The sequence below is a fragment of the Gymnogyps californianus genome, chromosome 5 (genome assembly GCF_018139145.2).
Source record: "Gymnogyps californianus isolate 813 chromosome 5, ASM1813914v2, whole genome shotgun sequence".
NCBI lineage: Eukaryota > Metazoa > Chordata > Aves > Accipitriformes > Cathartidae > Gymnogyps > Gymnogyps californianus.
Window position 1 is genome coordinate 70,759,323 of NC_059475.1, and position 24,117 is coordinate 70,783,439.

The 24,117-nt window shown below is 44.2% G+C and overlaps 3 protein-coding genes and 1 non-coding gene across 6 annotated transcripts in view; 1 reads left to right on the forward strand and 3 right to left on the reverse strand.

The window, feature by feature from the left end:
- The window catches only part of FANCM (FA complementation group M), an 82,932-nt gene extending 81,932 nt beyond the window's left edge, over positions 1-1,000 (reverse strand). The window contains exons 1-2 of the mRNA XM_050897461.1: positions 953-1,000; positions 514-898 (exon numbers count right to left, since the gene is read on the reverse strand). Coding sequence (XP_050753418.1) covers positions 514-898; positions 953-1,000 — 433 coding nt within the window. The remainder of the gene's footprint in view (positions 1-513; positions 899-952) is intronic.
- A 262-nt stretch (positions 1,001-1,262) lies between these two features.
- FKBP3 (FKBP prolyl isomerase 3) lies at positions 1,263-6,293 on the forward strand. The gene is made up of 7 exons (XM_050897010.1): positions 1,263-1,376; positions 1,453-1,554; positions 1,640-1,747; positions 2,126-2,261; positions 3,300-3,367; positions 5,010-5,107; positions 6,058-6,293. The coding sequence occupies exons 1-7, from the start codon at positions 1,263-1,265 to the stop codon at positions 6,110-6,112; spliced, it is 681 nt and encodes a 226-aa protein (XP_050752967.1). The 3' UTR covers positions 6,113-6,293.
- A 594-nt stretch (positions 6,294-6,887) lies between these two features.
- Positions 6,888-23,514, reverse strand: PRPF39 (pre-mRNA processing factor 39). Of its 3 annotated transcripts, XM_050897007.1 has the most exons (14): positions 23,471-23,514; positions 19,791-20,154; positions 19,395-19,520; positions 18,636-18,754; positions 17,677-17,844; positions 16,717-16,882; positions 15,940-16,047; positions 13,555-13,719; positions 13,109-13,235; positions 12,747-13,015; positions 11,945-12,129; positions 10,483-10,557; positions 9,767-9,887; positions 6,888-7,749 (listed from the first exon to the last, which is right to left on the reverse strand). In XM_050897007.1, the coding sequence occupies exons 2-14, from the start codon at positions 20,118-20,120 to the stop codon at positions 7,699-7,701; spliced, it is 2,010 nt and encodes a 669-aa protein (XP_050752964.1). In that variant the 5' UTR covers positions 20,121-20,154; positions 23,471-23,514; the 3' UTR covers positions 6,888-7,698. The 3 variants fall into 3 exon arrangements, with proteins under 3 accessions (XP_050752964.1, XP_050752965.1, XP_050752966.1); XM_050897008.1 differs by lacking the exon at positions 23,471-23,514 and having other exon boundaries at positions 19,791-20,253; XM_050897009.1 differs by lacking the exons at positions 19,791-20,154; positions 23,471-23,514 and adding an exon at positions 18,882-19,216 and having other exon boundaries at positions 19,395-19,423.
- On the reverse strand, positions 12,564-12,649 carry LOC127017463 (small nucleolar RNA SNORD127). The gene has a single exon (XR_007766597.1). It is a non-coding gene; the product is annotated as a small nucleolar RNA SNORD127 (small nucleolar RNA).
- Positions 23,515-24,117: the final 603 nt, after the last annotated feature.

Below are 24,117 nucleotides of genomic sequence, written 5' to 3' on the forward strand. Positions count from 1 at the left end.
GAAGAGGAAAAAGAAGAGGAAAAAGAAGAGGAAAAAGAAGAGGAAAAAAAAGAAGAGGAAAAAGAAGAGGAAAAAGAAGAGGAAAAAGAAGAGGAAAAAAGAAGAGGAAAAAGAAGAGGAAAAAGAAAAAAGCCATTATTCTTTGGATTAAGTTTCATACAGAGCATATTTTCTGTGCAGACATTTACACCTCTGTGCAGAAACCCTAAGGCTCTGTGAACCACAGGGCTGCACACCAGAGCTCCACAAAGCATGTTCCAACGCTTCATCACCCTTATATTGGTGACCTGGGGCTTTAACTATCGCATAACCTAAAATTAACCCCTTAAAAATCTTCTCGTCCTAAAAAAAGACCTTCCCCCCCCCCCCCCCCCCCACTGCGGCTTTTCACGTTGCTTGCCCTCGCCTTTAAGCTAAGCTAAGCAGCACTCCATGTTTGCGGCTCCTCTGAGGCGACCCCCGAGCACGATACAACGCGGAGCAGACCCGTCCCCGTCCCTGCCGCCTCCTTACCTGTCATCTCGGCCATGTGCCGGCCTGGGATGCCCATAACGCGGGCGCAGGCCTCCATCTGCTGAGCCACCAGCGGCTTGGTCGGGGCGAGGAAGAGCACCTTGCCGGAGGGGAACCAGCGGTAAAAGTTGTACATGACGACGGCGGCCACGAAGGTCTTACCCAGCCCGGTGGGCAGACAGACCAGCGTGTTACCCAGCAAGGCGGCGTGGGCCATGCGCACCTGGTAGCCGCGCACCGGGTAGTTAGTGGGGTAGATCCAAATGGACCCCGCCGCCTCACAGAAACCCACCACCGGGCTCGGGTCTGCCGCCGCCGCGGCCGCCACCAACAGCAGGTCATCGTCTGCCGCCTCTTCTTCTTCTTCTTCCTCCTCCTCCTCTTCCTCCTTGTTCTTCTTCTCCGGCGCCTTCCCGCTCGCCGCCTTCCTGCCCCCCACCGCCGCCCGCCAGGCCTGAGGTAAAGTCCGCTGCCGCCCGCCGCTCATCCTCCCTCAGGGCGCCGCCGCGCCGCGCGGCTCCCGCCCGCTCTGAGGTAACGCGCGGCAAGGCACACCGCCCTCCATTTTCTCTCAGCCCCCGTCGCTTGAATAACCCGGCGGGAGCCGCCGCAGAAGGACGAAGGGGTGGGGACGGGGAGCGGCTCCGCCGCTCCCCGTCCCCACCCCTTCGTCCTTCTGCGGCGGCTCCCGCGGGGACGACGGGAAGGCTGGGCGGTTCGTGAGGAGGTAGGCGGTGGCGGGCGGGAAAATGGCGGCGGCGACGGCGGGTCCGGCGCAGCCTTGGAGCGCTGAGGAGCTGCGGAGCGAAGCGCTGCCTAAGAAAGATATCATCAAGTTCCTTCAGGAGCACGCAGCCCAGGCGGTAAGGGGTGGGCGGTGTGTGTTTGTTGTGTGTGGGGGGGTGTTCTCTCTCCGCTGCTCACCGGCGTGTCTTGCAGTTCCTGGCGGAGCACAAGCTGCTGGGGCAGGTGAAGAACGTGGCTAAGACGGCGAATAAGGAGCAGCTCATCGCGGCCTACACGCAGCTTTTCCACACGCAGGTGCGGGGCCGCGGCGGTGGGGCTCGGGGGGAAGCTGGGGGTCGGGCGGTGGGTTGATGGCTGCCGCCCCTCTTCTTCCCCTCAGCGCTTCAAGGGCACGGACGGCGCGGAGAAGGCGGCGGAGAAGGCAAAGCCCGCTAAGGTGGAGGAGGCCAAGGGGAAAGCGGTGAAGCCCGAGGAGGCCGTGGAGGAGGTCGGTGCAGCACCCCCCCCACCTCGCGTTGTTTGGGCGATCGTGTGAGGCAGCCAAATTAATCAGGTCTTCAAAAACCTGGTTACGGCAAGAAGCCTGGTGTTTGTACCTTGCCTTAACCTTACGCAGCTTCTGTAACTTGCATTAGTGCTGGGCCCTGTGCACCTCTCCCAAAGCTTCTGTCTTTGCTGAAAACTGCGCCAACGCTGCTACCTTTTCCCCAAATATTACAGCCCCTGCAATGACACATGAACGTGCCATTCGCTAACGCTGCATGTGTTCATTCGGTGCCTTGAACTAAGTGGTTGTTCGATCTTGAATGTAGTTGGTCTGAAACTAGTTAATGCAGCAGTCATAACTCTGTTTTTATAAACGTAGGGGCCGCCAAAGTATACAAAATCAATCTTAAAGAAGGGTGATAAAACCAACTTTCCGAAGAAAGGAGACACTGTTCATTGCTGGTATACAGGAAAACTACAGGATGGAACAGTCTTCGATACCAATATTCAAACAAGTAAGGTCATATATACATATATATATATATATACACACACACACACTGTTTGGCTTTTGTTGTAAATGCACGTAGAGGAAATTAGCTGGACTCATTAAGCAACCTTGGGCAGGCATTTGCTTCTGGAAGGTGTGTATGGCAGGAGTCCTGACAAACTGCTTTTACCATCGTCTTGTTGAGCTGACTGGGAGCGTGCCTGCAGCCCGCTCCTGGAACCCGATTTTCCATGAGGTAATGCGGGGCAGTATTTTAGGACTGGCTGGTGTCAAGTGACACTGCTGCATCTTGCCAGACCTCACGTTTGGCATTCTCCAGGCCATAGATAATGTGAAATGCGGGGATTTAATCAGTGCTGAAACTGCTTCGGAGGAAAGATGGTTCCTGCTCGGGGAGCTTCCCTTATCTGTGGAACTCGAGCACTAACAGTGTAGTTAGCATCTCTAAATAGACATGTCTTAGTGTACTTCTGTAATAAACCCTTAAATGTGGAGGCGCTGGAACGAGAGTGATTTGAAGCAGTCTGGTGTACCATATCCACTGCGGAGAAGCCTGCTGGTATTTTTGTGACAGTTTCTCGATCTGAGGATTTAGGTATATGAAATTCTGCAATACTAGAAACGCCTTTCCAGCAGTGATGTCCAACACTGAGAGGAACAGCAGGGCTGTCACTGGAATACTGTCTGTGAGTCATCGTACTTGTTGTATGATGTCGTACGTTCCCTGTTGACTTTTTTTGCTTCACCGATGTGTTTATGACTTGTACCGTCAACTTCAGTAATTCAGAAAGGAGTCTTTGAGGTTCACTGGATCAGTATCTGAAAGATGCTCATCAACTTTAGCTCTTGGTGCAACTTGAACATTTAATAATGTTTTTAGTGCACAGCACTAAATTTTCCCCTAAAAATCTGATAGTGGGCTAAAAATAATATTGTAAGAACAAATATTTATATAAAGCACGGTTGTAATAGTAATTTTAGACAGAAGTATGGTATGTGCTGGTGTGATGTTGAAGCAAATGAACGTAAAACTGTCTTTCAGGTTCAAAGAAGAAAAAAGCAGCCAAACCTTTAAGTTTCAAAGTTGGCGTAGGAAAAGTAATCAGAGGTGTAAGTAAACCATTAATGACTCCCTCAGAATCCAAAAAGTTTTCATTCTGCAGGATTTATGACCGGGGTGCAAATTTTGAGCTGCTGTTCTTGTTTCTTGTGGAGGTAAAAAGGCAAATTGAAAGTGTTTACATCCGCAGGATGTAATATTTATTATTTACGGATGCATTCATCCATCTGCAGTGTCATTCCTCTCGTGAAGTAGCGTGTGGAAAACAGTGTAACAACTACGTGTTCCTCAGGACAAGCACGGCCTCTTGCGCATGTCTGTCTAGTGCTCTGCACAATAGACGAGGTTACCAGGTTCCGGGGGCTCCATCGAGCACTGTGTGCATTCGGCGTGCTTTAGTCCGTCAGAAGATTGTTTTCTCTCAGCATCTTTTTTGTATTTGCCTCGGCGCCTCTTCGTGCGTAGTTCAGTTCATCCGCTAACTCTGAACTCGATGCTGAAACTCCAAATTCTAGTTGCTGTCGTGCACTGAAATGAGTTGCAGTTTTGAGCTGCAGTAGCACGGCTACGGCTCAGGCCTTTACCTCCTTTGGAGCCTGTACCAAACTACTGCTAGTCGAGTGCATCTGTCACGCTCCTCTGCTCTGTCCAGCACCCAGAGCTGGCAGGTGGAAGCTGTGTGAGGGGAATATCTAGGTAGACTAAAAGCACTCGGTAGAAGACTCGAGTGTTCTGCACACCCATCTGTTAGCTTACATCTTGAAGTCACAGACGCCAGTGTGAAGTTGGTGTGTCGGGGAGATACCAGCCTATGTGCACAGCAAATGAGGTGCTTAACTCTTATCTCGCTGCTGCTGAGCCACTGGTGAAATCGGTGGCTGGCTGCCCAAGGTGAGAATGCAAGAAGGATCTTATGCTTACCTGACTTTAAAAAACAAACCCAAGCCAGCATAATCTTCGCTGCTGCTGCTGTGCAGGAAAAAGGCCTTTATGGGTGACGGGACTGGAACTGGGAAAGGGAAAATGTCCCTGGGCTTGTGGCCAGTACTGCAGAAGCAGCAGTCGCCTGGGTTTTTCTTTAGTCTCTTGGCGTAGCGCTCCTGGGTTTGTGTGGGTGCCAGATATCTTCCTTAAGCAGTTAAAAGACATGAGCAGCAGCTGTTCATTGTGAAATGTTGATACGGTGCTAAACTGAATACCGGCTTTAGGCAGCGTGAGCGAGTCTTGAAATAAAATTAGTCTTTCAGCATCAGCCTTAAATCAACGCTAATCCACTGGCACGGCAGAATGGTAGGGAAACACGAGGCAGAGACAAACCCCTTGGTACTGTGTGTGTCGTGGTCTGCTGTGAAATGCGTTCTGAAACTGTGAATAGTTACTCAGAAACAAGTATGTTACTTCATTGGTTCACTACACAGCCTAAAAGCAGGCATCTGAACTGCAAAGTGCCGTACAGGCTCATGCGGGAGCAGGGAACGTCAGCCACGGGCGAGCGTTTCCACAAATAACACGAATGTGAAGCCACCTGACAGCGCACGCTGGGGCGGGTGGGCATGCTGGAGAGGATGATGGGGTATTGCGCAGGTATTCATAGGAGCAAATCAGAAAAGCACATGAAATGCACTTTTTCTCAAGCTCTGTAAGACTGCTGTGTTCTTTTGTTGTTTGAGTTTGGTTTGTTTTGTTTTTTAGTGGGACGAAGCTCTCTTAACAATGAGTAAAGGAGAGAAGGCTCAACTGGAAATCGAACCTGAGTGGGCATATGGCAAGAAAGGGCAGCCCGATGCCAAGTATCCTTCCACAACCAATTACGCATTAAGTAACTCGGAAATGCTTGCTGGAATAAAGTGCTTTATGGACAGGGATGTAATGGCGGGAGCGTTCACATGTTACTCATAGCAGGCTTAGAATCTTAACAATATAAAAAGATTCAGTGAACGTAATGGATGGATGCAATTGCCCATTTGTTTTGAAGAAAAACTCCGGTAGGGAGTACTGCAGAGGAGACCTTGCTGTTGTTTTCTGCCTGCTTTTTTACTCTAGCTGCTTCCAAATGCTTATTCCTGCCCCACCGACGGGGATGCTAACTAACTGGTGTAGTAGGGAGGTGGGAGGAAAGTTCTGCCACAACTGGAGAGCGAGCAGTGAAATCTGGGCTAGAAGAACTGGTTCTGGGATACAACTGAAATATGGGATTGAGTGAGTGATCCTGCAGTGTCTGAGGCAGTCATGTTTCTTTTTTACCAGCGCTTCCAGAGGAAGGGAGGTGATTGTTCTCTTGCTCAAATCCTATGTCACGATAACTTAAAAGACTGTCTAGAATTCTTCTTCCCTCTGTAGTACGGTATACTACATGCATGGTATAGTAGGGCAGTCTAACCTCCTCGCAGAGGAAGACCAGCGACTGCGTCCCAAAAATGGAGACAATGCCTAGGCAGTTCAGGTAAGGCTCAGCTGCTCATCTTCAGAGGAATGGGAATAATGAGCAGCATGTCTTCATAAAAGTGTATCTGCGGACCTGGCGCTGGGTGGCTCATGACGGCTCATGTGAAGACAGCAGCTGTGGTTCCGTACTAAATCCAAGGTGTTAGAACGGGTCAGGGAAATATAACACTGACACATGAGAAACGGGAGAGCAGGTGGTAAACACGTAACATTCATTGGTATGTTAACTGTGCGGCGGGGTTGTGTGGTTGGGTTTGGTTTTTTTTTTTAAAGCTTCCTTAACTTGTACAAACAGGATTCCACCAAATGCAAAACTCTTCTTTGAAGTGGAATTGGTGGATATCGAATGAAATGAAGAATTTCCTTTGCTGCTGGGAATCCATTTATGATCAAGAAAGCTTCTGACAATGCAGTTTTGCTCTTGTAACTTCAGGATATAGTTACAACTGTGGCCTTGTATTGAAATCAAGTTTGTTTTCCCTGCCCCCCAACTGCTGTACAGTAACATACCACTAAAGAAAACATCCTTTATACATGCAAGTGGCTTTACTTTTTTGTGTGTATGCTCACCTTAAAGCTTTTCTCTCTTACTATGGGGGAAAAAATTGCACAGCTCTCCGGCAAACTGTTAAAGGAGAAGTAGACCTGTCTGGAACTGCCGCGACTATTCTTATTTATTATCCCTTGCGGTACTGAGTGACCGTTTACCGAAAGGCATGTACCTCGGTACCTGGCTCAAGTCTTCAGCAGCGCACTTCCCTTTCAGCTTTATCTTCTGCGTAGCTGCTGAGTGTTACAACACCACTCACCCAACAATTTTAGTTAACCTACAATATTAGAAGAGGGGAAGAGGAAAAAAATTTACATTTATTTATTATTATTTAGGCATTGCTTAAGTTAGGGGAAAAAAAACCCCACTAAATTCCTCCATGAAAGGCATTTTATGGAAGTGTCAGGCATGATGCTCACCCCCTTCTAGAAGAGAACCGTATGTGCCACAAACGTTCCCGAGGTGTTCCTGTGCCGTAGCCACAGGACTTTGTTTGAACAAAACAGGCGCTGAACCGAGACCCTGGCGTTCTTGCTCCTGGCGTGAATGAGGCAATCCAAGAAAGCTCAGAGGACTACTGAATTCCTTGCTTTTATTACAAAAATGGGAATGATCACTTTGATCAAAATGAAAAAAGTTTGCTCACACTGTGTACATGAAAAACTCTAAATACAAAAATCATCCCAAACACAGTTTGTGCTTTTTAAAAAAGAATGCAACATCATTTTGCACTGCATTTTAATTTTTGACCCCCACATAGAATAGAAAATACATATCGCAGCTTGCAAAGGCCGCCATCGTAATCTGAAGAGTTTCAATCATAACAACATAAACAAAGGAGTCTGGGATTTGCTCACTGGGGCGTGGAAAAGATCTCCCGGTGGAGCAGGTCGTGACGTTTGGGTTGGAGAGCGGAGCGGGAGAGGACAGCCTTGCTCCGGAACCGGCAGCCGTCCCGACCTGCTTGTTTCCTGCAGCAGCCGTGGTGGCCAACACTGGGCAGCAGAACAGCTTTTGGGGGGGGAAAAACAAACAAAAAAAACCCAAAACAAAAACCCTACAGCTTTACTGATTAAATCTATGGAATCATTATGAGACTGAAAAAATTCTTCAGATATCTCCATAAATTAGTGCGGGGAATTTAAAAAAAAAAAAATGCATTTATGGTAAACTAGAATTGTACAGAGATACCATGTATCAGTTACCAGCACACAAATCTTGCTTCACACATACCCTGTGAACACCAGCTCATTTCACATGCAAAAGACCAAAAAGCAGGTATTACAACAGTTCTTTTCACATCCCTAATTTAGAAAAATATATATATTTTTTTTAATTCCATCTTTGTTGAAACTGCAGCACAGTGAACTTCGCTCGCTCTTCGGATCAAGTTGGATGATAATACTGTCCGTAATTCCATGCGTTCTGGTAGTTGTACTAGGAAAAAACAAAACACCAGATGATGACGTAAGTCAGACTGCCCACGCTGCGCGCAGGGTACCTGCTAATAACCTGCCTGTCGGTCCTGAAAGGCCCAGGTGAGTTCACACCCTTTTGTAACCGTGACGGTTCGGAGCAGAGCGCCGGCGTGGCTAGGCCAGCGCCGAGGTGCCCGTGTCACAGCCAGAGCGTTCAGCTCTCGGTACCTCCTCACCGAGGCTTTGCAGGCAGCCCGTGCCCCAGGCTGGTACAAGGGGTGGAGCACGTGAGGGTGCTCCTCTGCACTGCAAGGCCCAGGAGCTCCGAACCACCTTAAAAACCCACCGGAAGTCAGCCTTGTTACGGAGGTAAAACTGACGTGGGGTTCGGTGGCAAGTCTGGGGTCGGATCTGTACCGAGGGGCAGCGCAGAGGCTGGTACTGTTGCCTGTAATGTTTTGAGTCGCTTAATAAACACGCGTGTGGTAAGTCTTCCAATACAGGACAGGTCAGAGGTTCGCTCCTGCTCCTCAGATCCCCTCTTTGGTACCTGCTCTGTGGCTCCTCGTCACTGCCCTTTCAACAGAATCTTGTAAGAGGCAGGAAAAAGGGAGGGAGCAGAAGGTAACAGAAGCACAAATTGTCTGTGTTCTAGCTCCATGTCCACTGTTACAGCACACCCCACAGGACGGGAGAGCCAGGGCAGACAGCTCAAGCGCCCGAACACTACTCCCTTTAAAGCCCTCAGTTTGCAGCTAGCAGAGACCATCACTGAGACAGTTCCCGTGGTCTTACTGCAGCCAGCTGTACCCCAGCTACCCCAGCTGAGCCTAGGTAGGTATTCAGCAGCGTAACGTTCTTGGGGTAGCATGAACAAAAACATCTCCATTCCCTCAGAAAGTGTTCCTGCCTGCTATTCTCAAGCAGATTGTGAAATGCACAGGAGGCAGACAGCGGTGGAGTTGCCATGTCAACCACAGGACTGAGATCTTCATCAACACTAAGTCTGCTATTCCCAGGGTTCTGTGTTTGAAAACTTGGGGCACGTTTCCTCGCCTAGTGCTGAGCAGAGTTTCCCCATGCTGGGCGAGACACCTTTCACCGCCTGACTTTGGAAAGAACATTTGACCTTGACGCAGGCAATTCTAAACCACAGTTACACAACTGGTTTGTGTCCCATCTGCAAACACTGCTCTCTGGGGCTTGGTAGGCTCCTTGCAGTCTGAACCACAGTTTTCATTAAGCTGCTTCAGCAAAGGTTTCCGTTGGACCCTCTACGACTCACAACTCGGAAGAAGGAGCATTCCACGCCTGCAGTACGTCGCTCTCATCCCAGCCGAGGGGGCACCAGCAGCACCCACCTTTACCAGTACTACTCTCATACAGAAAGGCAGGTGTTGAAGCTCTGCCTTTACAGCCTGCCCCTTGGACACGTCAGAACACAAAACCGGACTGTCAGCCTGGAAGCCAGCAGAGCGTGCGCTGGGGGTTGCTGCTGCCACAAGCAAGAAGAGGAAACCAAGGTATGATATTACTGATGCACTCTTTGAGCCCCTACAGGGCACAAAATGAAATGCCATGCAAGAATAGCCCCAAAAGACAAGCTACTGAACAGACGGATTTTGCATGCCCTATGCACCAGCGCAGTAGAACCCATACTGAGACGTTGCAGGAGCTACTAGTTGGAGAAAGTAACTATCAAAACACACAGCAAATTGGCATCCCAAGGCGAGTCTCCTGGGCAAAACATTTCAGCACTCAACAGCTCTATTGCCCTTAGCCAGCAACATCCTTAACTGCTGTCACACATCCCTTCACGTAAACGTCTAGCCACCACACTGCTCATCTTGCTCCACAGAAAGAAATATTTTACACTTGCCTAACGGGCCAAAGAGGAAACAACAAAAACAGGAGCTAAATTTTTACTCCGAGCTTTCCTCACCAACTGACACTGGTGAGAAACGTCACTAGGCAAACCACCACATGCATACGCTCGGAATGCGCATGTTAAAAGAAGTACCCAAGCATACACCTACCTGGTACCAGGCGTTGTAGTTATACGCTGCCTGATTGACTTGCATGTCTCCATCCATCATCTGTGCTGATGCCAGAGTTGGGTCATCTGTGAGCATTTTCTTTTCATCTGGCTCCTCTGATCTGTGAAGTTAATATATGCTTGTAAATGGTACCTTAGATTAAATTCTGAGCATGTCTTTGTGTAAGCAATTCTATAACGGATAAGGTTAAGTAGTATTTTCAAACTTGGTGCCCTGTCCAAACAGGGTAACAGAATTTGATTTAGAGAAAGACAGTAGCACATTGTGCTTCAGAACAATAGTCTGGTTTTTAAATTGTTCTGGTGCTCAAACTGAGACAGTAAAAGCATGTTTCTGCTTAAGAGGACCAGTACTGTTTAGTTTTTCTGTGATACATAATTCAAAAAGTTATTTTCCAATAAACCTGTTCCAAATATTTTAGCCAACAGTATAGCCCTATTTATTTATACTGTGATTAAAAAACAGTGATTTTGTTCTTGCAAGCAGTAGGTTTAAAGCTGAAAAATATATGTATATATATTCATAAAGAAAAAAAAAAACAACAGTCTCTGAGATTGTTCTCTGAACTATTTTTAAAGCATTTCCAAAATGCTTTGTATAGTGTAGTGTACAGTACAGTGTGGTACGTGTTCCAGCTGCCCTTACTGCATCGTCTATCAACTTAGTTTATGCCCTCAGGTGAACAGACTTCCTACCCGTTCTCTGCTCTCCTTTTTAAAGAATCCTGCTCCTTTAGAAGTGCTTGATGTTCATCATAGGCATCCAGAAGCCTGAAGGAGACAAAAAGAAAGCAAGCTTTGCTCACCATTTTCATGTAAACATTTTAAACACGCGAGCAACCATTTTAAAATGTCTACTTGAAACGGTAAAAATATAAAAACATTCTAAAACAAACTCAATCATAATCAAATTTTAATCAGTGATCCAGCATGAAGATGGGAAAGCCAAAAAACTTGAAGTTGATTCCACAAGGCACAGTGAAGAATTTTCTGTTAGCTCAGAAATTCCCAACTTGCTCAACTTTTATCACACTTCAGGCAGTCCTTTTTTAAAGTTCCTTTAGAAAGAAGTTTTCTAAAACTTATTTGTGATACAGCTGCTTCTTCCAGTGATTGCCTTCCCTCAGCTGCCTGCTGATGCCATCCGTAGCAGCACCAATATTTAGGAATCAACATTTCTTTAAATACTGGAAATGAGTATTATACAACATTATTACAATTCCAAAGTAGCACCTACAGCCTTTTCCCAAACAACAGGGGAAGAACAAGTATATTTAATGCAGCACAACAGAGTCCTAGCTAAAATTCCCATGAATAGCTAAATATCATTTCGTCTGCTGCATACCACAGTTTACAAGGTGTCACATGAAAACTGCTTCTTCTGTCAGTATTGCTCTTGGTGAAAACCATTCCTTGTACTTATTCTGTGCTCTAGTATTATTTGGGAACTGAAAACTTCATTTTGTTTGGTCTATCTAGGATCCCAAACTTGCAATGCTTGGCTGCCACGCAAGTTAGAATGGTCAGTCAGCAGAAATTAAGGACAGCTGTTGTTAAAAAGAAACATACAAAGCAGAAAAACTAACTCATGGTTAGTCCTTCCAAGTCAATTAGCTGCAAATGTAAATAAAAACAAGAGCTTGTTTTACAATAGAGAATTAAGAGGAAAAAAGTATATCTAGTATTTAATTTAAAAGTTGCACTTCTAGTAGCTGATCATCCCATGTAAGTGTACAGCATTGTTAATACTTCTAAACATAGAAAAATCAAATCAATGCAGTTTTGGAAACCTCAAGCAGCAGCTCACAGGGTCCGGAGTATCAACTTATACCTGTGTCACAAAACACTTCACGTTCTCTTTGAGGACCATCCTCCTTCATAAAACTTAGCAAGAGAAAACTACAGTAAGAAGTTACGGGCAGCACAGTTTTGCTCTGTGAGGCATTGGGTATTTCAGAAAAAAAGGGATAATTTTCTGAAAAGATATTCTTATTTAAAAATAGGAATTTGGTTTAGAAAAGCAGCTGTCCCGCAACAAAGAACTGATGGCACAAAAGAAACAGTTTAATGGATGCCACTAACCCTACTCCTTCCCTATTACTTCTACCAGCACTCTTTTGGTGACCCTAATTTGGCCATTGCACAGATTACATCTTACTTGTTTACATCAGAACCAAAATCTTCAAGAAATTCCACTTTTCGCTGCGAAAACGTAATCCTCATTTTTATAGACAATGCGCCATTGACAGCTTTATCAAAACAGCTCAAGATGTTTTCTTCGTTTTGCTTGAGATCACCACTGTACTCCATTTCGAGTAAGTTGAGATACAGTTTCGTATTTTCCTGTGCAAAAGATGTATTAGAAGTTGTACATCTGTCATGTTAGGCATTTAATGCTGAATGTGTATCTACCAGATGCATAACAGAACATTTACATCATAAATATACGCTAGAATAGTCAATAAAAAGATTTTCTTTTTATGTCGGTCATCTTTGACCTGGCTTGTTTCACAAATAGATTAGAAGTGATCTAACACTACAAAAACAGATGTCACACTTCGCTAATAGTAAGCTAATAGTATTTTTTGAGTGGCAAATATTTCGGTGGTTATACAGAACAATCTACAAGTACTGCCTACACGGTCAGTGTTATTCGCCTTGAGATGCGAACACACCTATAACATTTAAGATTCTAAAAAGGAAAAATGAAGGTATGAAGCACATTGTGATTCTGATGGAAAAAAACTGCAAACTTCCAGATTTGCGAGCGGCAAAAACGGCAACATCAGTTTAGAGGGACTGGTGTCTCCATGTAGTAAGGAAACATTCCATACAGTTACAATTCCTCTCATCATTGTTGCCATATTTTAAAAAAAAAAAAAAAAAAAGGGCTCAGAAAGAGAGAAAAATACCAGGATCTTTGGTTTTTTTTTTTAATACAGGAAAGAGGGAACACATACTTTGTCAATTTCTATGGCTTCTGACAGCACTTTTCTTGCCTTTGGAAGATTTTTCTGTACTTTGAAGAGGTGTCGAGCTAATTTGATGGCATAAAACGACGATTCACTAATTGATTTGGCATTCCTAACAGCATCTTCAAGCAGGTGTTCAGCTTCTTCCATGTTTCCATGTCTGCGTTCTAAGCTTACTCTTCGCAAGCGAATCATTGCTAGCCCTAGAATACACTCTTCAAATGTTTTCAAGATTCTTCGTGCTTCATCGATGTTGCCTAAAACACCGGTGAAGATGCTTTCAGATATGAGACATCCAACAGCCTCTTAAAAACAGAATCCCTCCCAGCAAAAACTAACGTTGCTCTTACCCTGCTGCTCCTCAAAGGCAGCCCACAGCATGTGAACCATTGGTTTCTTAGGAAGATGTATTGTGCAAGCCCTGCTGTAGACATGCCTCACTCCTTCAATACTATGATTCTCCATGTATTTGGCATACTATAGTTGAAAACAGAGCAGAGATTGAAAAATTTAAAGCTTGTATTTGTCTTTAAAAACATGACAGAACGATAAAATTCTTTTGTTTAAACCCATTCAGCACCTTTATTGAACCACTAGACTAGTTTCTGTAAGGAAGGACGTAGAGAGGCAACGAAGTTGGCATATGCAGCAGTCAAATCTGGTTGCAAGCAGACCATCTCCTAATGCAACAGATATAGTTATATATGAACAACATTCCACAAGAGTACAAAAGGTTAGTCACTAGATCAATGTATGCAATCGGTAGGAGATAGGTGGGGTAAACCACTTCCCTTACCTTAATCCAGAAGTCCTCATAGAGGGCACATGAAATAACACATCTTTCAAAGAGGACCACAACTCGTTCATGAGTGCCATTTTCTATCTCAAATTCTAAGTACTCTTTCCAGTTTTTCAGCTGAATTTTCTCCAGAGGTTTTACATGAAAGTAAGGCCTCTTTATCTGCAAGAGTCACAGTATGGCAATTTATGACTAATAAGCGTACCATCAAGCTGCTTTTAAAAAAAAAACCAAACAAACAAACAAAACAGCCACACACCATTCAAGTAATGCCATTTAAATAAACAGGACTTCAGAATGATACATCATTACCTATTCAAATAAGTCTGCCGGGGTTACCCGAGTATTGATCAAGAGATTTTGCTGACAATTACATTCTAGGCTAGTAACTTGTTTTTCTAGAAAGCTTTTTGAGTGCAAGTGTTTACAGAAGCTGAGAAAGAACTCAGTGCAGTTAATCCCTTGCAAACCTGCGGTCACAATGTAACAATGACATTATAAACCACAATGAATATTGTCCACATACATACATACAACTAAAGTACTTACTGTTGTACTAGCGCATATCTTACAAATTAAATTCAAAATTTGGTTGAGAATCACGAGGAGGAAAGACAGAGCACTGAATTGAACTTCGTATTAAATATTTACATTAAGCTGGTTATTCCAAGAGCTAGCAAGATTGCATTTTTATTGATGACTACAAGAGGAGCTGGGTGGGACAGAGTTCAGCACAGAAAATTTAAACATTGCTTTGAACTAAATGTAGCAAAGCATCCTTCCAGTGATCTTTTGCTTTTTCTCTCTAAATCTTTAATTTTATCTGATTCTCTCTCCTGTACTGCAATTCCATCTCAGAGACATCCATACAAATGGATAAAGAACTTACAATAATTAAGGAGTAACATTCAGTTCTTCAAGGCCACCTGAAATTTAAAGCCAGTCACCCCCTTCATGCTCCTCACTGACCTCTGCTATGGAACCCAATACTCCTTTTGTCATTTTGACAAATTCACAGGTACATTGTTCCCGCTAAAATAAAGTAAAACAGGTCTAAGCGGTCGGTCTCCATCACTTATGTGGCATCTGTTGCCTGCCTACCTCCTTTCTGTCCATTATAAAGACATGTTTAACTTTATATTTCAAACTCCTCATAGATCCAGCACGTTGGTATCTACAGAGCAGATATATTCTCTTGGTAGAAAAAGTATTGATTCTGACCAGGAGCAAGAGAGCACACCCTGTTTCTTACACATTTTCTGCAGCATGTCCACAGTTTTAGCATTCTCCCAAGTTTCAATAATCTGTAGCTTAAGGTTTCCTGAGCCAAGAATACCTATACTCACGTAACCGTTTTCCACGATACATCAGTATATTTGAGCCTCACCTACTCGAGGGAGACGCTTTGCATGCTCTGCTTCCTTCTACGACAGGTAACTGGTACAAAAGGGACCCTGCGACACGTAGGGCTGATAGCAGCGCTTCAGGCTGCCGTGTAACAGAAAGGGCAACCCACCCAAGCTAGGCTGTGGTCTAGTCTACGGCGCTAGGACTGGCTACGTACTACGTTTTCGAGTTCCTTTGGCTTGCAAGGTATCTGGCCTAGTCCAACAAAGCGCAATAAGCAACAGAACAGTTCTGACATCACATAACCCGTTAAGGAGTCTCTGTATTAAACAGCTGGGACAGATTTTCAACGTACTTCTTAAAAAGAAAGTAAATTTAAAACAAGAACCATGTTATGCAATGTGGTATTTGCCAGGAAGAAAAAAATAAAAAAAAGACTGAGAATTAACAACTCGGGTTGTTTTTTCAAAAGTAACCAAACTTAATTTTACACAGAAAGAGTTCTATATTTGCAGTGATCAAATTATTAGTTTAATTACTTTTAATATGTTATACATAGGAGCTGCATGTTATGATGGCTACTTTTGGAAAACAAAAGTTAACTGATTTCAGGTTTAAGAGTGTAATGTTAAAATACAAAAACATACAAGTTTCATTCTCCTTTTAGGATAGGCTTACCTTTTCAATTAGAATTACCTTCATTCCCTTATCATTTTGCAATGCCCTAAATGCATAAGGCAGTACTAACCTACATAGCGTTTCATGCATGTGTATTTAAAGACTGCTTAGTAAACAATACACCATCTTGCCTCTCTCCAAATACTGCTTAAAGATTTTTAAATCGTCAGACGACAAGAGCTGACCTCACAAGTTGCCTTTTCACAAGAAAAATAGCAGAGAAGTAAAACTCGATCTTTATTCAAAGATATAAACAGTTCAAATTGTAAGGCCTAAGTGTTACTCAAAATTCCTAGTTCCCAGTCTTACGTTCAAAACTCTTGCGCATACTGCCTTACACAGAAAAATCAAACTTACCGCTTCTTCAAACGTCCACCTCTTACTGACTTCATGTTCGTTGTGGTTAAACATTTCTTGATGAATCTCAATGATTCTGTGCCTCATGTTTTCTATCTCAGTGATTAGCTAAAACATAATTTTTAAAAATGTAACACAGGTAGACACAGTATCACTTTTGTGAATGCATTTTATGATGACAGTAATATGCATAAATTAAAAGTATCACAGATGCATTAAACATTACCCTGAACAGCCCGGGGAAGGGATGGAATACTGCCCTGATGGTGCCTTGGCCCTTAGTGCAACCCAACTGAACTGGTTTTCTGTCTGCAGTTTTGCTCTTATGCTAAAGGCGATCGAGATTAAAGATGAATTTGGATCCAAGTCAAACTTGGTTTCAGTGTGTGTACGTTTTCACAGTCAGCAATTCCTTTGGACAGCTCCAAGTTTTCATATGCCTTTGAAGGCTATGAACCTGCACAGACCACTGCTGATGAAGAGCTTTCTTAGGCCACAGTTCCTAATCTGTGAATCTGGAATAATTAATATTCGTTCCTAAAGTTTTGTACATGACTTCTTTCATTTTTTAACTCCATTTCTTTAATACCTACGAAAACACTGGAAAGGTATGTCCTGTAGACAAAAGCAGTTATTACATGAGCCAAAGAGCAATGATATGCACGAGAACTACAGGAACACCTCAGCTGCAGATCTACTGAATTGTCTGCAAATAAACTCATCTTTCAGCCGCAGGGTAAGGCAAGAAATGCCGATGAATGGCCTCTGCGTACGTACCTTGGCAGGGTCAGTGATGTCTTCAGTACCAGAGGGCAGGTCGTCTCCAGGTTGCGCATCCTCCCCACTATGGCCGTTCACAGATGCTAGTTCTCTGCGCAGCTGAACAAACTGCTCAGTAGTCAGCAGGTCTCGAGGCAAGTTGTTCTGTATATGTTCTTTAAACCTAAGAACAGTTAGAAACAAGTCAGCACAAATTTGATGTTTCATGTTGCAATACTCCGCCCAACCAGAGCACAATAATAAATCCTAGTGGGGTTCTGCATTACTTTATCCATCTAGAGCAACACTGAGAATGCAACTTCTGACAACATACGCACAAAATGCAACTTCTACTATCTATCAGACTTCAAATGCTTCACATTTCAAAGAGAAATGAAAGGATGATGAACTTCAGTGGCGAAGACAGACCACCTGCCATGTAAAATCGATAGCGAAGGACAAGATCAGTTTTAGAGAAAGATACTTTATTTCCAAAACCAAAAGACCTGTAGAAATTATGGGGAAGACTGGTGTATAATTTCACTAAGGTTTCTGGTTGCCTCTTAACCTCTCCATATTAATGCAGAATTCTACTATCTAAAACTTAACCAAGTATTTCTCTTTAGTCATTTAAATTAGTGTTTCACCACACGTGAGCACTGCATGAGGAATTAAAGTTCAAAACTGCTCATTCTTATTTTTCAAAGACAACCTCTCTTCTTCCTCACAATTCCAAGGCCTGCCTTTATTCCACAGCAGAATTTGTGAATTTACCTAAAACCAAATTCCTAAAATGTGTATCAGTACTTTAAAACAATCAGTCAAACTGTATGAGTACATAAATAAGTAAATAAGTATACAAAACTAAGTAACTATTTCAAGTTCTTGTTCCGAGGGAACATTTTCACATTTACAGAAGTAAGTTAGTGTGTGCTTAAGAAATTCATAGCATTAACTAAATCTTTGTTTTCTCTTTACCTCTGGAAGTGATGACTGTAGAGTTGCGTTGGAATTCCAAGGATGCGGTCATAGATGGATGTAACTTCCCTTAGGTTTCCCTGTTCATTTTCCCAGTTTATATACATTTCCCATAGTCTGTCAGAACGGAAATCTGTCCCAGCAGCTAAGACTGCATGTTCATAGGCTCTGAAAAATGAAATAATTTTACAGTTGTTTCTGGATGCGGTGACAGAACAAGGAAGGAAAGTTCTGGCTCTTATTTAAAGATTATGAGCATCCTCATTTACTTGCAACCATGCTTATATTCATTATTTAAATTCTTCAAAGTATTTTCTAGATATCTGTAGCAAGATCTCTAGAAATTCAGGAAGTTTGCACTCACTTTTTTTCCTCCAGCACTACCACAACAGAACAAATAAAGGCAACAGAAAAAGCCACTTGCAGGAATGCAAGACATTAGGAAAACACACAATCTTTACCACTTCTATCTTGTAAAGATTCTAAAACCATTACTTTAGCAGTTTAACACACAAAAGCTATATATCAATCATGCAGCTAGAAGCTGCTTCAGCTAAAGTTCAATGAAGGTTTTGGATCAAACTTCAGTCCAACCTTTTACTCAAAGCAGGACCACTGCCAGCAACAGACGCGGTCAGACACATTCTAGCCATACTTTCAAAACCTCCAAGGAATTAAATTCCAAAAATTCTCTGGGCAACCTGTTCCAATGCTGCGCTAAGTATTTTCTAACGTCTAGTCTGAAGCTCTCAAGTCACAACTTTTGAGCCTTGTACCACATTGTATGTGGTACCACTACCCTTTCTTACAGAATTTGGCTCCATCATCTCTTACAAGTCCTTAAAATAACTACAGGCTGTTATTAGCTTGCCCCTCAGCTTAAACATATTAATCCGATTACACTGCTGTGTAACTGTATGTATGGGCTTCTTGTATCACTTAGTCTGCTTTCAACTTACCCTCGAATAGTACTGTTAGTTTCAGGATCAGCAGGGTCCAAGGTCTCCTTTAAGAAGTTTATATAATGTATCCAAAGATCAACACTAAGAGGAATTGCCTGAAGCCCTCTGCGATAAACCTATGAAGAGAACATAAACTGTACTTCAAATACTTAATGGCGTCCTAATAGAGAGGCAACACTGTGTTATCCGGTGAACCTTAGAAATACTAATTACTGGAATTTTGTTTAAATAATCTACCATTACCATTTGGGTGGAGGTTGGATAGAACATGGCAATGTTCTGATCTCCACGTGCAGAGTCTTGATCTTCAAAGCGCAGCGGTCCCTGCATTCTGACCAGGTTGTGTGGGCAGGCTTTGGGGTACAGACCATAGGGCACAGACCCATTAGAGCATCATTGACAGCGTCTGACCAAAAATGCAATAAGATGTAGCAATTGTGACCAGCAAACCAACTATATTGTTTTGAAAATGAGTAATAAATGTAAGTGACAGAAAAGCCCTGCCCTACTTGTTAAGCTGCAGTGTAATACAGAGGCTTGCACTGCAAAGCTTGACAAACTGTAGAGGTTTAACGCACCTGCCAACAAAGAGAAAAAACATTAGCTACAAATGCCACAGACGTGACAAGTGCAAACAAAATCCCTACAAACCTGACCATACATGGCAGGTACTGGCAGCCAAATGACTTGCAGTAGGTTAGTCATTATTTGGCTAACAGGACCAATGGCAATAGCTGTGCCCAGCTACCTACATACCTCATCAGACTGCTTAACGTTGTCATGTCGCTTTTCAAGGTCTGCATACTTTTTCCAATATCCATAGCAATATGGATAATGCGTGAAAAACCTGTCAAATGCTTTCCTGGCAGCTGGTAAGTGGTTCTGCAAGAAATACACAATAAAAGCAATGAATCCTTTCCTTAAAAAAACTTCACGTTCTTTCAAAAACAGTTATTGTTTTGACGTTGTCTTAAAAATGATCGGGGTTTTTTGTGAACTCTGCTCACGACACTGGCAAGGGCAACTGTCTTAAAACAGTACCTACGAAAGCCTGATGTACAGTTCTAGATTTGTCACTGGAATATCCACGACTTGTTTTGGTTTTCTTTGTTTATTTCTGGAAGGCTAAGGAAAAAGGGGGCATGTACTAACCTCCTGCTCTACATACTGTAGTAGATATACCCATCCTGTGAAATCCTGGGGATTGTCCTCTACTACTTTCCAGAACTTGTCAAAATCTGGAGGGAAGCAAGCCTCAATATCTGTTGTCTGTAAACTTTCAATATTTGGAATTTCACTCTCCTGTGTGTTCTCTTCATTCAAGTCAGGGGAACTATCAGGTGATTGTTCCATCTCAGTTACGCTCATAATTTCGGTACTGAAATCCATATGCTGTTCTTCTGTTGCCATTTCAGTGCCATTGTCTGTGCCGTCATTGCTTACAGTCGGCTTCTCCTCCTCTGTATTATCTGTGTTCTCCATGGCTGAGGTTACTGCTGTTTTGTAGTACTAGATCCTGTGGAAATAAAAAGATCCAGTATTCATGCAGTGAAGATTCAAGTAGAACCTGGGTGTGAACTATCAGCTAAGAGTCTCCCAAGTGCTTCAGGCATCCATGTATTTCACCACAAACCTTCATCAATTAGATCTGCTTCACTCTTGAGCCTAATTCGCAATTAAAAAAATGTTAATAGCAGTCATACATTTTAACATCTGCACATACAAATCATTGTGGTTTTTCTAAAGAGCTACGACAAGTAGCTATCGAGGTATAAAAGTGAACCAATACAGTTTTCTTGTATAACTCTAGCGGAAGTTTATTCCAAAGAATTAGGTTCAAATTTATTCAATTCTCCTAGTTAGTACAAATCAGTAACTTCTTCGCAAAATAAATATATGTTAAAATGTACCCTCAACGCTTAGCTAAACTGGCTTAAGCGACAATTTTGCAAAGAAAAGAATTACTATCAGCACTAGACTCAGTCCATATTAATGTTGTCTACAGAAACTAACCAGCATCAGAGGGCCACAAACAATGTTTAGGCTAGCCCCTTACACGTAGTCACTTGCTCCCACATACAACTCACATGTCAGGCGCTTCCTCCTGCCCCTCAGGACAGACTCCATCTCCCTCCCACTCTTCGTTTTGATCTTCCTGCCAAATGCTGCTGCCCAGCCCTACGCTCCTCCACAAACACATCGATAAGCCATCAATAACATAGTGGGGGAAAAATTATTGACAGAAGAAAAGTATCTATACCCTATCTTCAGCAGCTTCAACACATAAGATAACAGTTCATGCTTTCCTAGGGTTCACCAAGCCACATAACTTTGGCATAGTGTTAAAAGGTCCGCATAGCATACTCTGCAAGTTTTCTAATAACTGTTTTTTAAAAGTAACTATTTCTATTCTCCATTGTATACATCAGCTGGCAATCATTTCTTTCTGTTGTGGTTTAACCCCAGCCAGCAACTAAGCACCACACAGCTGCTTGCTCACTCCCCCCACCAGTGGGATGGGGGAGAGAATCAAAAAACAAAAAAAACCTCATGGGTTGAGATAAAGACAGTTTAATAGGACAGAAAGGAAGGAAAGATAATAACAATGATAATATGACAATAATAATACTAAAAGAATTAGAATATACGAAACAAGTGACGCACAATACAATGGCTCACCACTTGCCAACGGATGCCCAGTTAGTTCCTGAGCAGCAATCCGCCCCTCCCAGCCAGCTCCCCCAGTTTATATACTGGGCATGATGTCATATAGTATGGAATAGCCCTTTGGCCAGTTTGGGTCAGCCGTCCTGGCTGTGTCCCCTCCCAGCTTCTTGTGCCCCTCCAGCCTTCTTGCTGGCTGGGCATGAGAAGCTGAAAAATCCTTGACTTCTTAGTATAAACACTACTTAGCAACAACTAAAAACTTCAGTGTGTCATCAACATTATTTTCCTATTAAATCCAAAACACAGCACTATACCAGCTACTAGGAAGAAAATTAACTCTATCCTAGCTGAAACCAGGACACTTTCCTTTAAGACAAACAGTTCATAATTTTGTAACTTTATATGGTAACTGTTCATAAAAATGAAGAGTTCATGCCATTTAAAAGTCACACGAACACGATGTGACTACACAGAGCACTACAGTGCTTTTGTTCTACAGGAAAAGAGGACGCTTGTGTAAGACAAGCAGTTTATTGTGTTAATGACCAGTTCTTCCCCACGTCCTGGGCCACTCTAGAAAGCCTGCATCAAAAGCTGGCTTCTTTAGTGAGTGTTGGAGATGCGTCTTCAATATTGATTTTGAGAATAAACATAATTTATAAGTTAAGAAATTAAATATCAAAGCAGTATCACTATGCCTTTACCAGTGAAACACAGAGAAGAGATCTGCATAATTAAAACAGCTACCATTCAGAGCTTACGTCTGTAAACATTATAAAATCAAGGCATAAAAGGAGTGCGCTGTGCAAACGGCAGCCCCAACACTTGAACAAAACAGTTTAAAGGATGTTTACAGCTCTAAAATTTGAGAAAGCTAATGCAATTGTTTTTAAACATCCAATAATTTACGGCCTAAACTTATTCTGATATTTAGCAGATGTTTTCCCCCTCTAGCTGATTCAGAAGATGTCTTCCAGCTTAAAAAACAACTCCCCCAAATCTGTCTGTCTTCAGATTGAGGGGGGGCGGGGGGGAAGAGGGAGAAGCGATACGGGATCACCTCTGCACGCGTTTCAAACGGAAACTAAAAGTCTGTTTGACAGTTCACTTCCAACTGAAGGCGTTCTAGAACACCCCCAGGGAACCAAGGCACATCCCAAACTCTGACAGTAACTGACGGTTACAGCCGACACGGTCGAGCCTGCCTGGCACCAAAGGAATGCGCCTCAATCCGCGGAGCTGCGAGGGCACCAGGCACGAAGCTGATGCATATCAAGTACAGACAACCACGCAACAGAGTAGCTTAATTCCCGGAGTTTGTACATCACTCAGGCTAAATAACTAAATAAGTATATCGGATAACTACACGCACCAGCTTTACATAATTTATGTCAACATATATTATTTAGCCTGTTTCAATTAAACGTTTATTGCACACAATACCGCTGTTTATAAATATGAATGAACTAATGAAAAACATCTAGGAAAAAACACAAACGGGCAGCACCAAGGAATTTCAAGCCTCATCTTACATCCTTCCCAGCTCTATGAACAACGTTTCACAACCCTGATAAGCAGCTGCTTGAAACTTTCTGGGGCCGGACTGCACGGGCGTTACTGGCCTGGCCCCTTCGCGGCTTCTGCGCAAAGACTAACGTTTCGGTGGCCGAAATATAGTAATAACGTGATAAACCGTAAAGCACTTTGAGCTGGCCCATTATTTGTTCAGAGATTCAGCGGCTATTATGTCACATAAAGATAAAACAGTTTTTCCTAACAACGAAATTTAGTCTATTAAGTGAAAAGCGCGGGCAGTCTGGTTTTCCCCAGTGCCCGGTAACTGCTGGCCAGGGGAACGGCTGCAGGAGGCAGCGGGGCGACTGTCCCGGCAAGCGGAGAGCCCCACGCACGGCGCCTCCTTCCCTCAGGCACGCCTCTCCCGCTCCGCCCGCGTGGCCGCCCGCTGCCGCCGCTCCCGCCTCGGCCGAGTCCCCCACCCGCCTCAGCCTCCCGCCGGGCCGGGCCGGGCCAGGCCTGGCCCGGCCCGGCCCTCCCCCGGGCGAGGCGCGCACCCCCCGGGGCCGAGAGCGGGGCCCCAGCCGCTCCCCCCCCGCCCCGCAGAAGGCCCGCTCTCCCGGCAGCAGCCGCCGCCTCAGCCCCGCTACCTGCCGCGGGCCGGTGACCGCCAGCCCGCCGCGCGTCTGCCGCCGCCGCCGCCGCCGCCGGGCCCCAGGAAGAGCGACCCGCGCCTGCGCGTAGGGCACCGCGCCTGCGCCCTGCGCCTCCTCCCCGCTGCGCATGCGCCCGGGAGGCTGCGCCCCCCCCACCTCCCGCCAAATGGCGACCCTCTCTCCCTTCCTCCCCCCTCAGGCAAGGAGGCGGCGGCCGCAGCGTTACAGAAATAAATCCGTTTATTCGCGTCAGGTTCCCGTGTAAAACGCGTACAGTACGGGCAGCGGGAGGGACGGGGCCGCTTTACCGGCGCTGCCAGGGCACAGGGAAAGGTTCGTTTCCCCCAGGGCCGGTCGCCGCGCTTGGCTGTGAGGTGCCGGCGTTGTAGGTTCCCGTGCAGATGAGCGTGCCCAGCCACCAAGCAAACCTTACAGTACCGCAACAGCAGCCACAGCAAGCTAATACTGCACAACTGTGTAAGTGGATTAAAAAAATACGTATTTTTCACAAGTACCACACAAAACCCTGTTGTACTGTATAATTGCCTCCCAGGATTTTCTTCCACTTATCAATGTAAAGCTTAGTGCTAGAACAAGTCAAAACATGACTATGTGATAAGTGTATTTATTCATTAGCAATC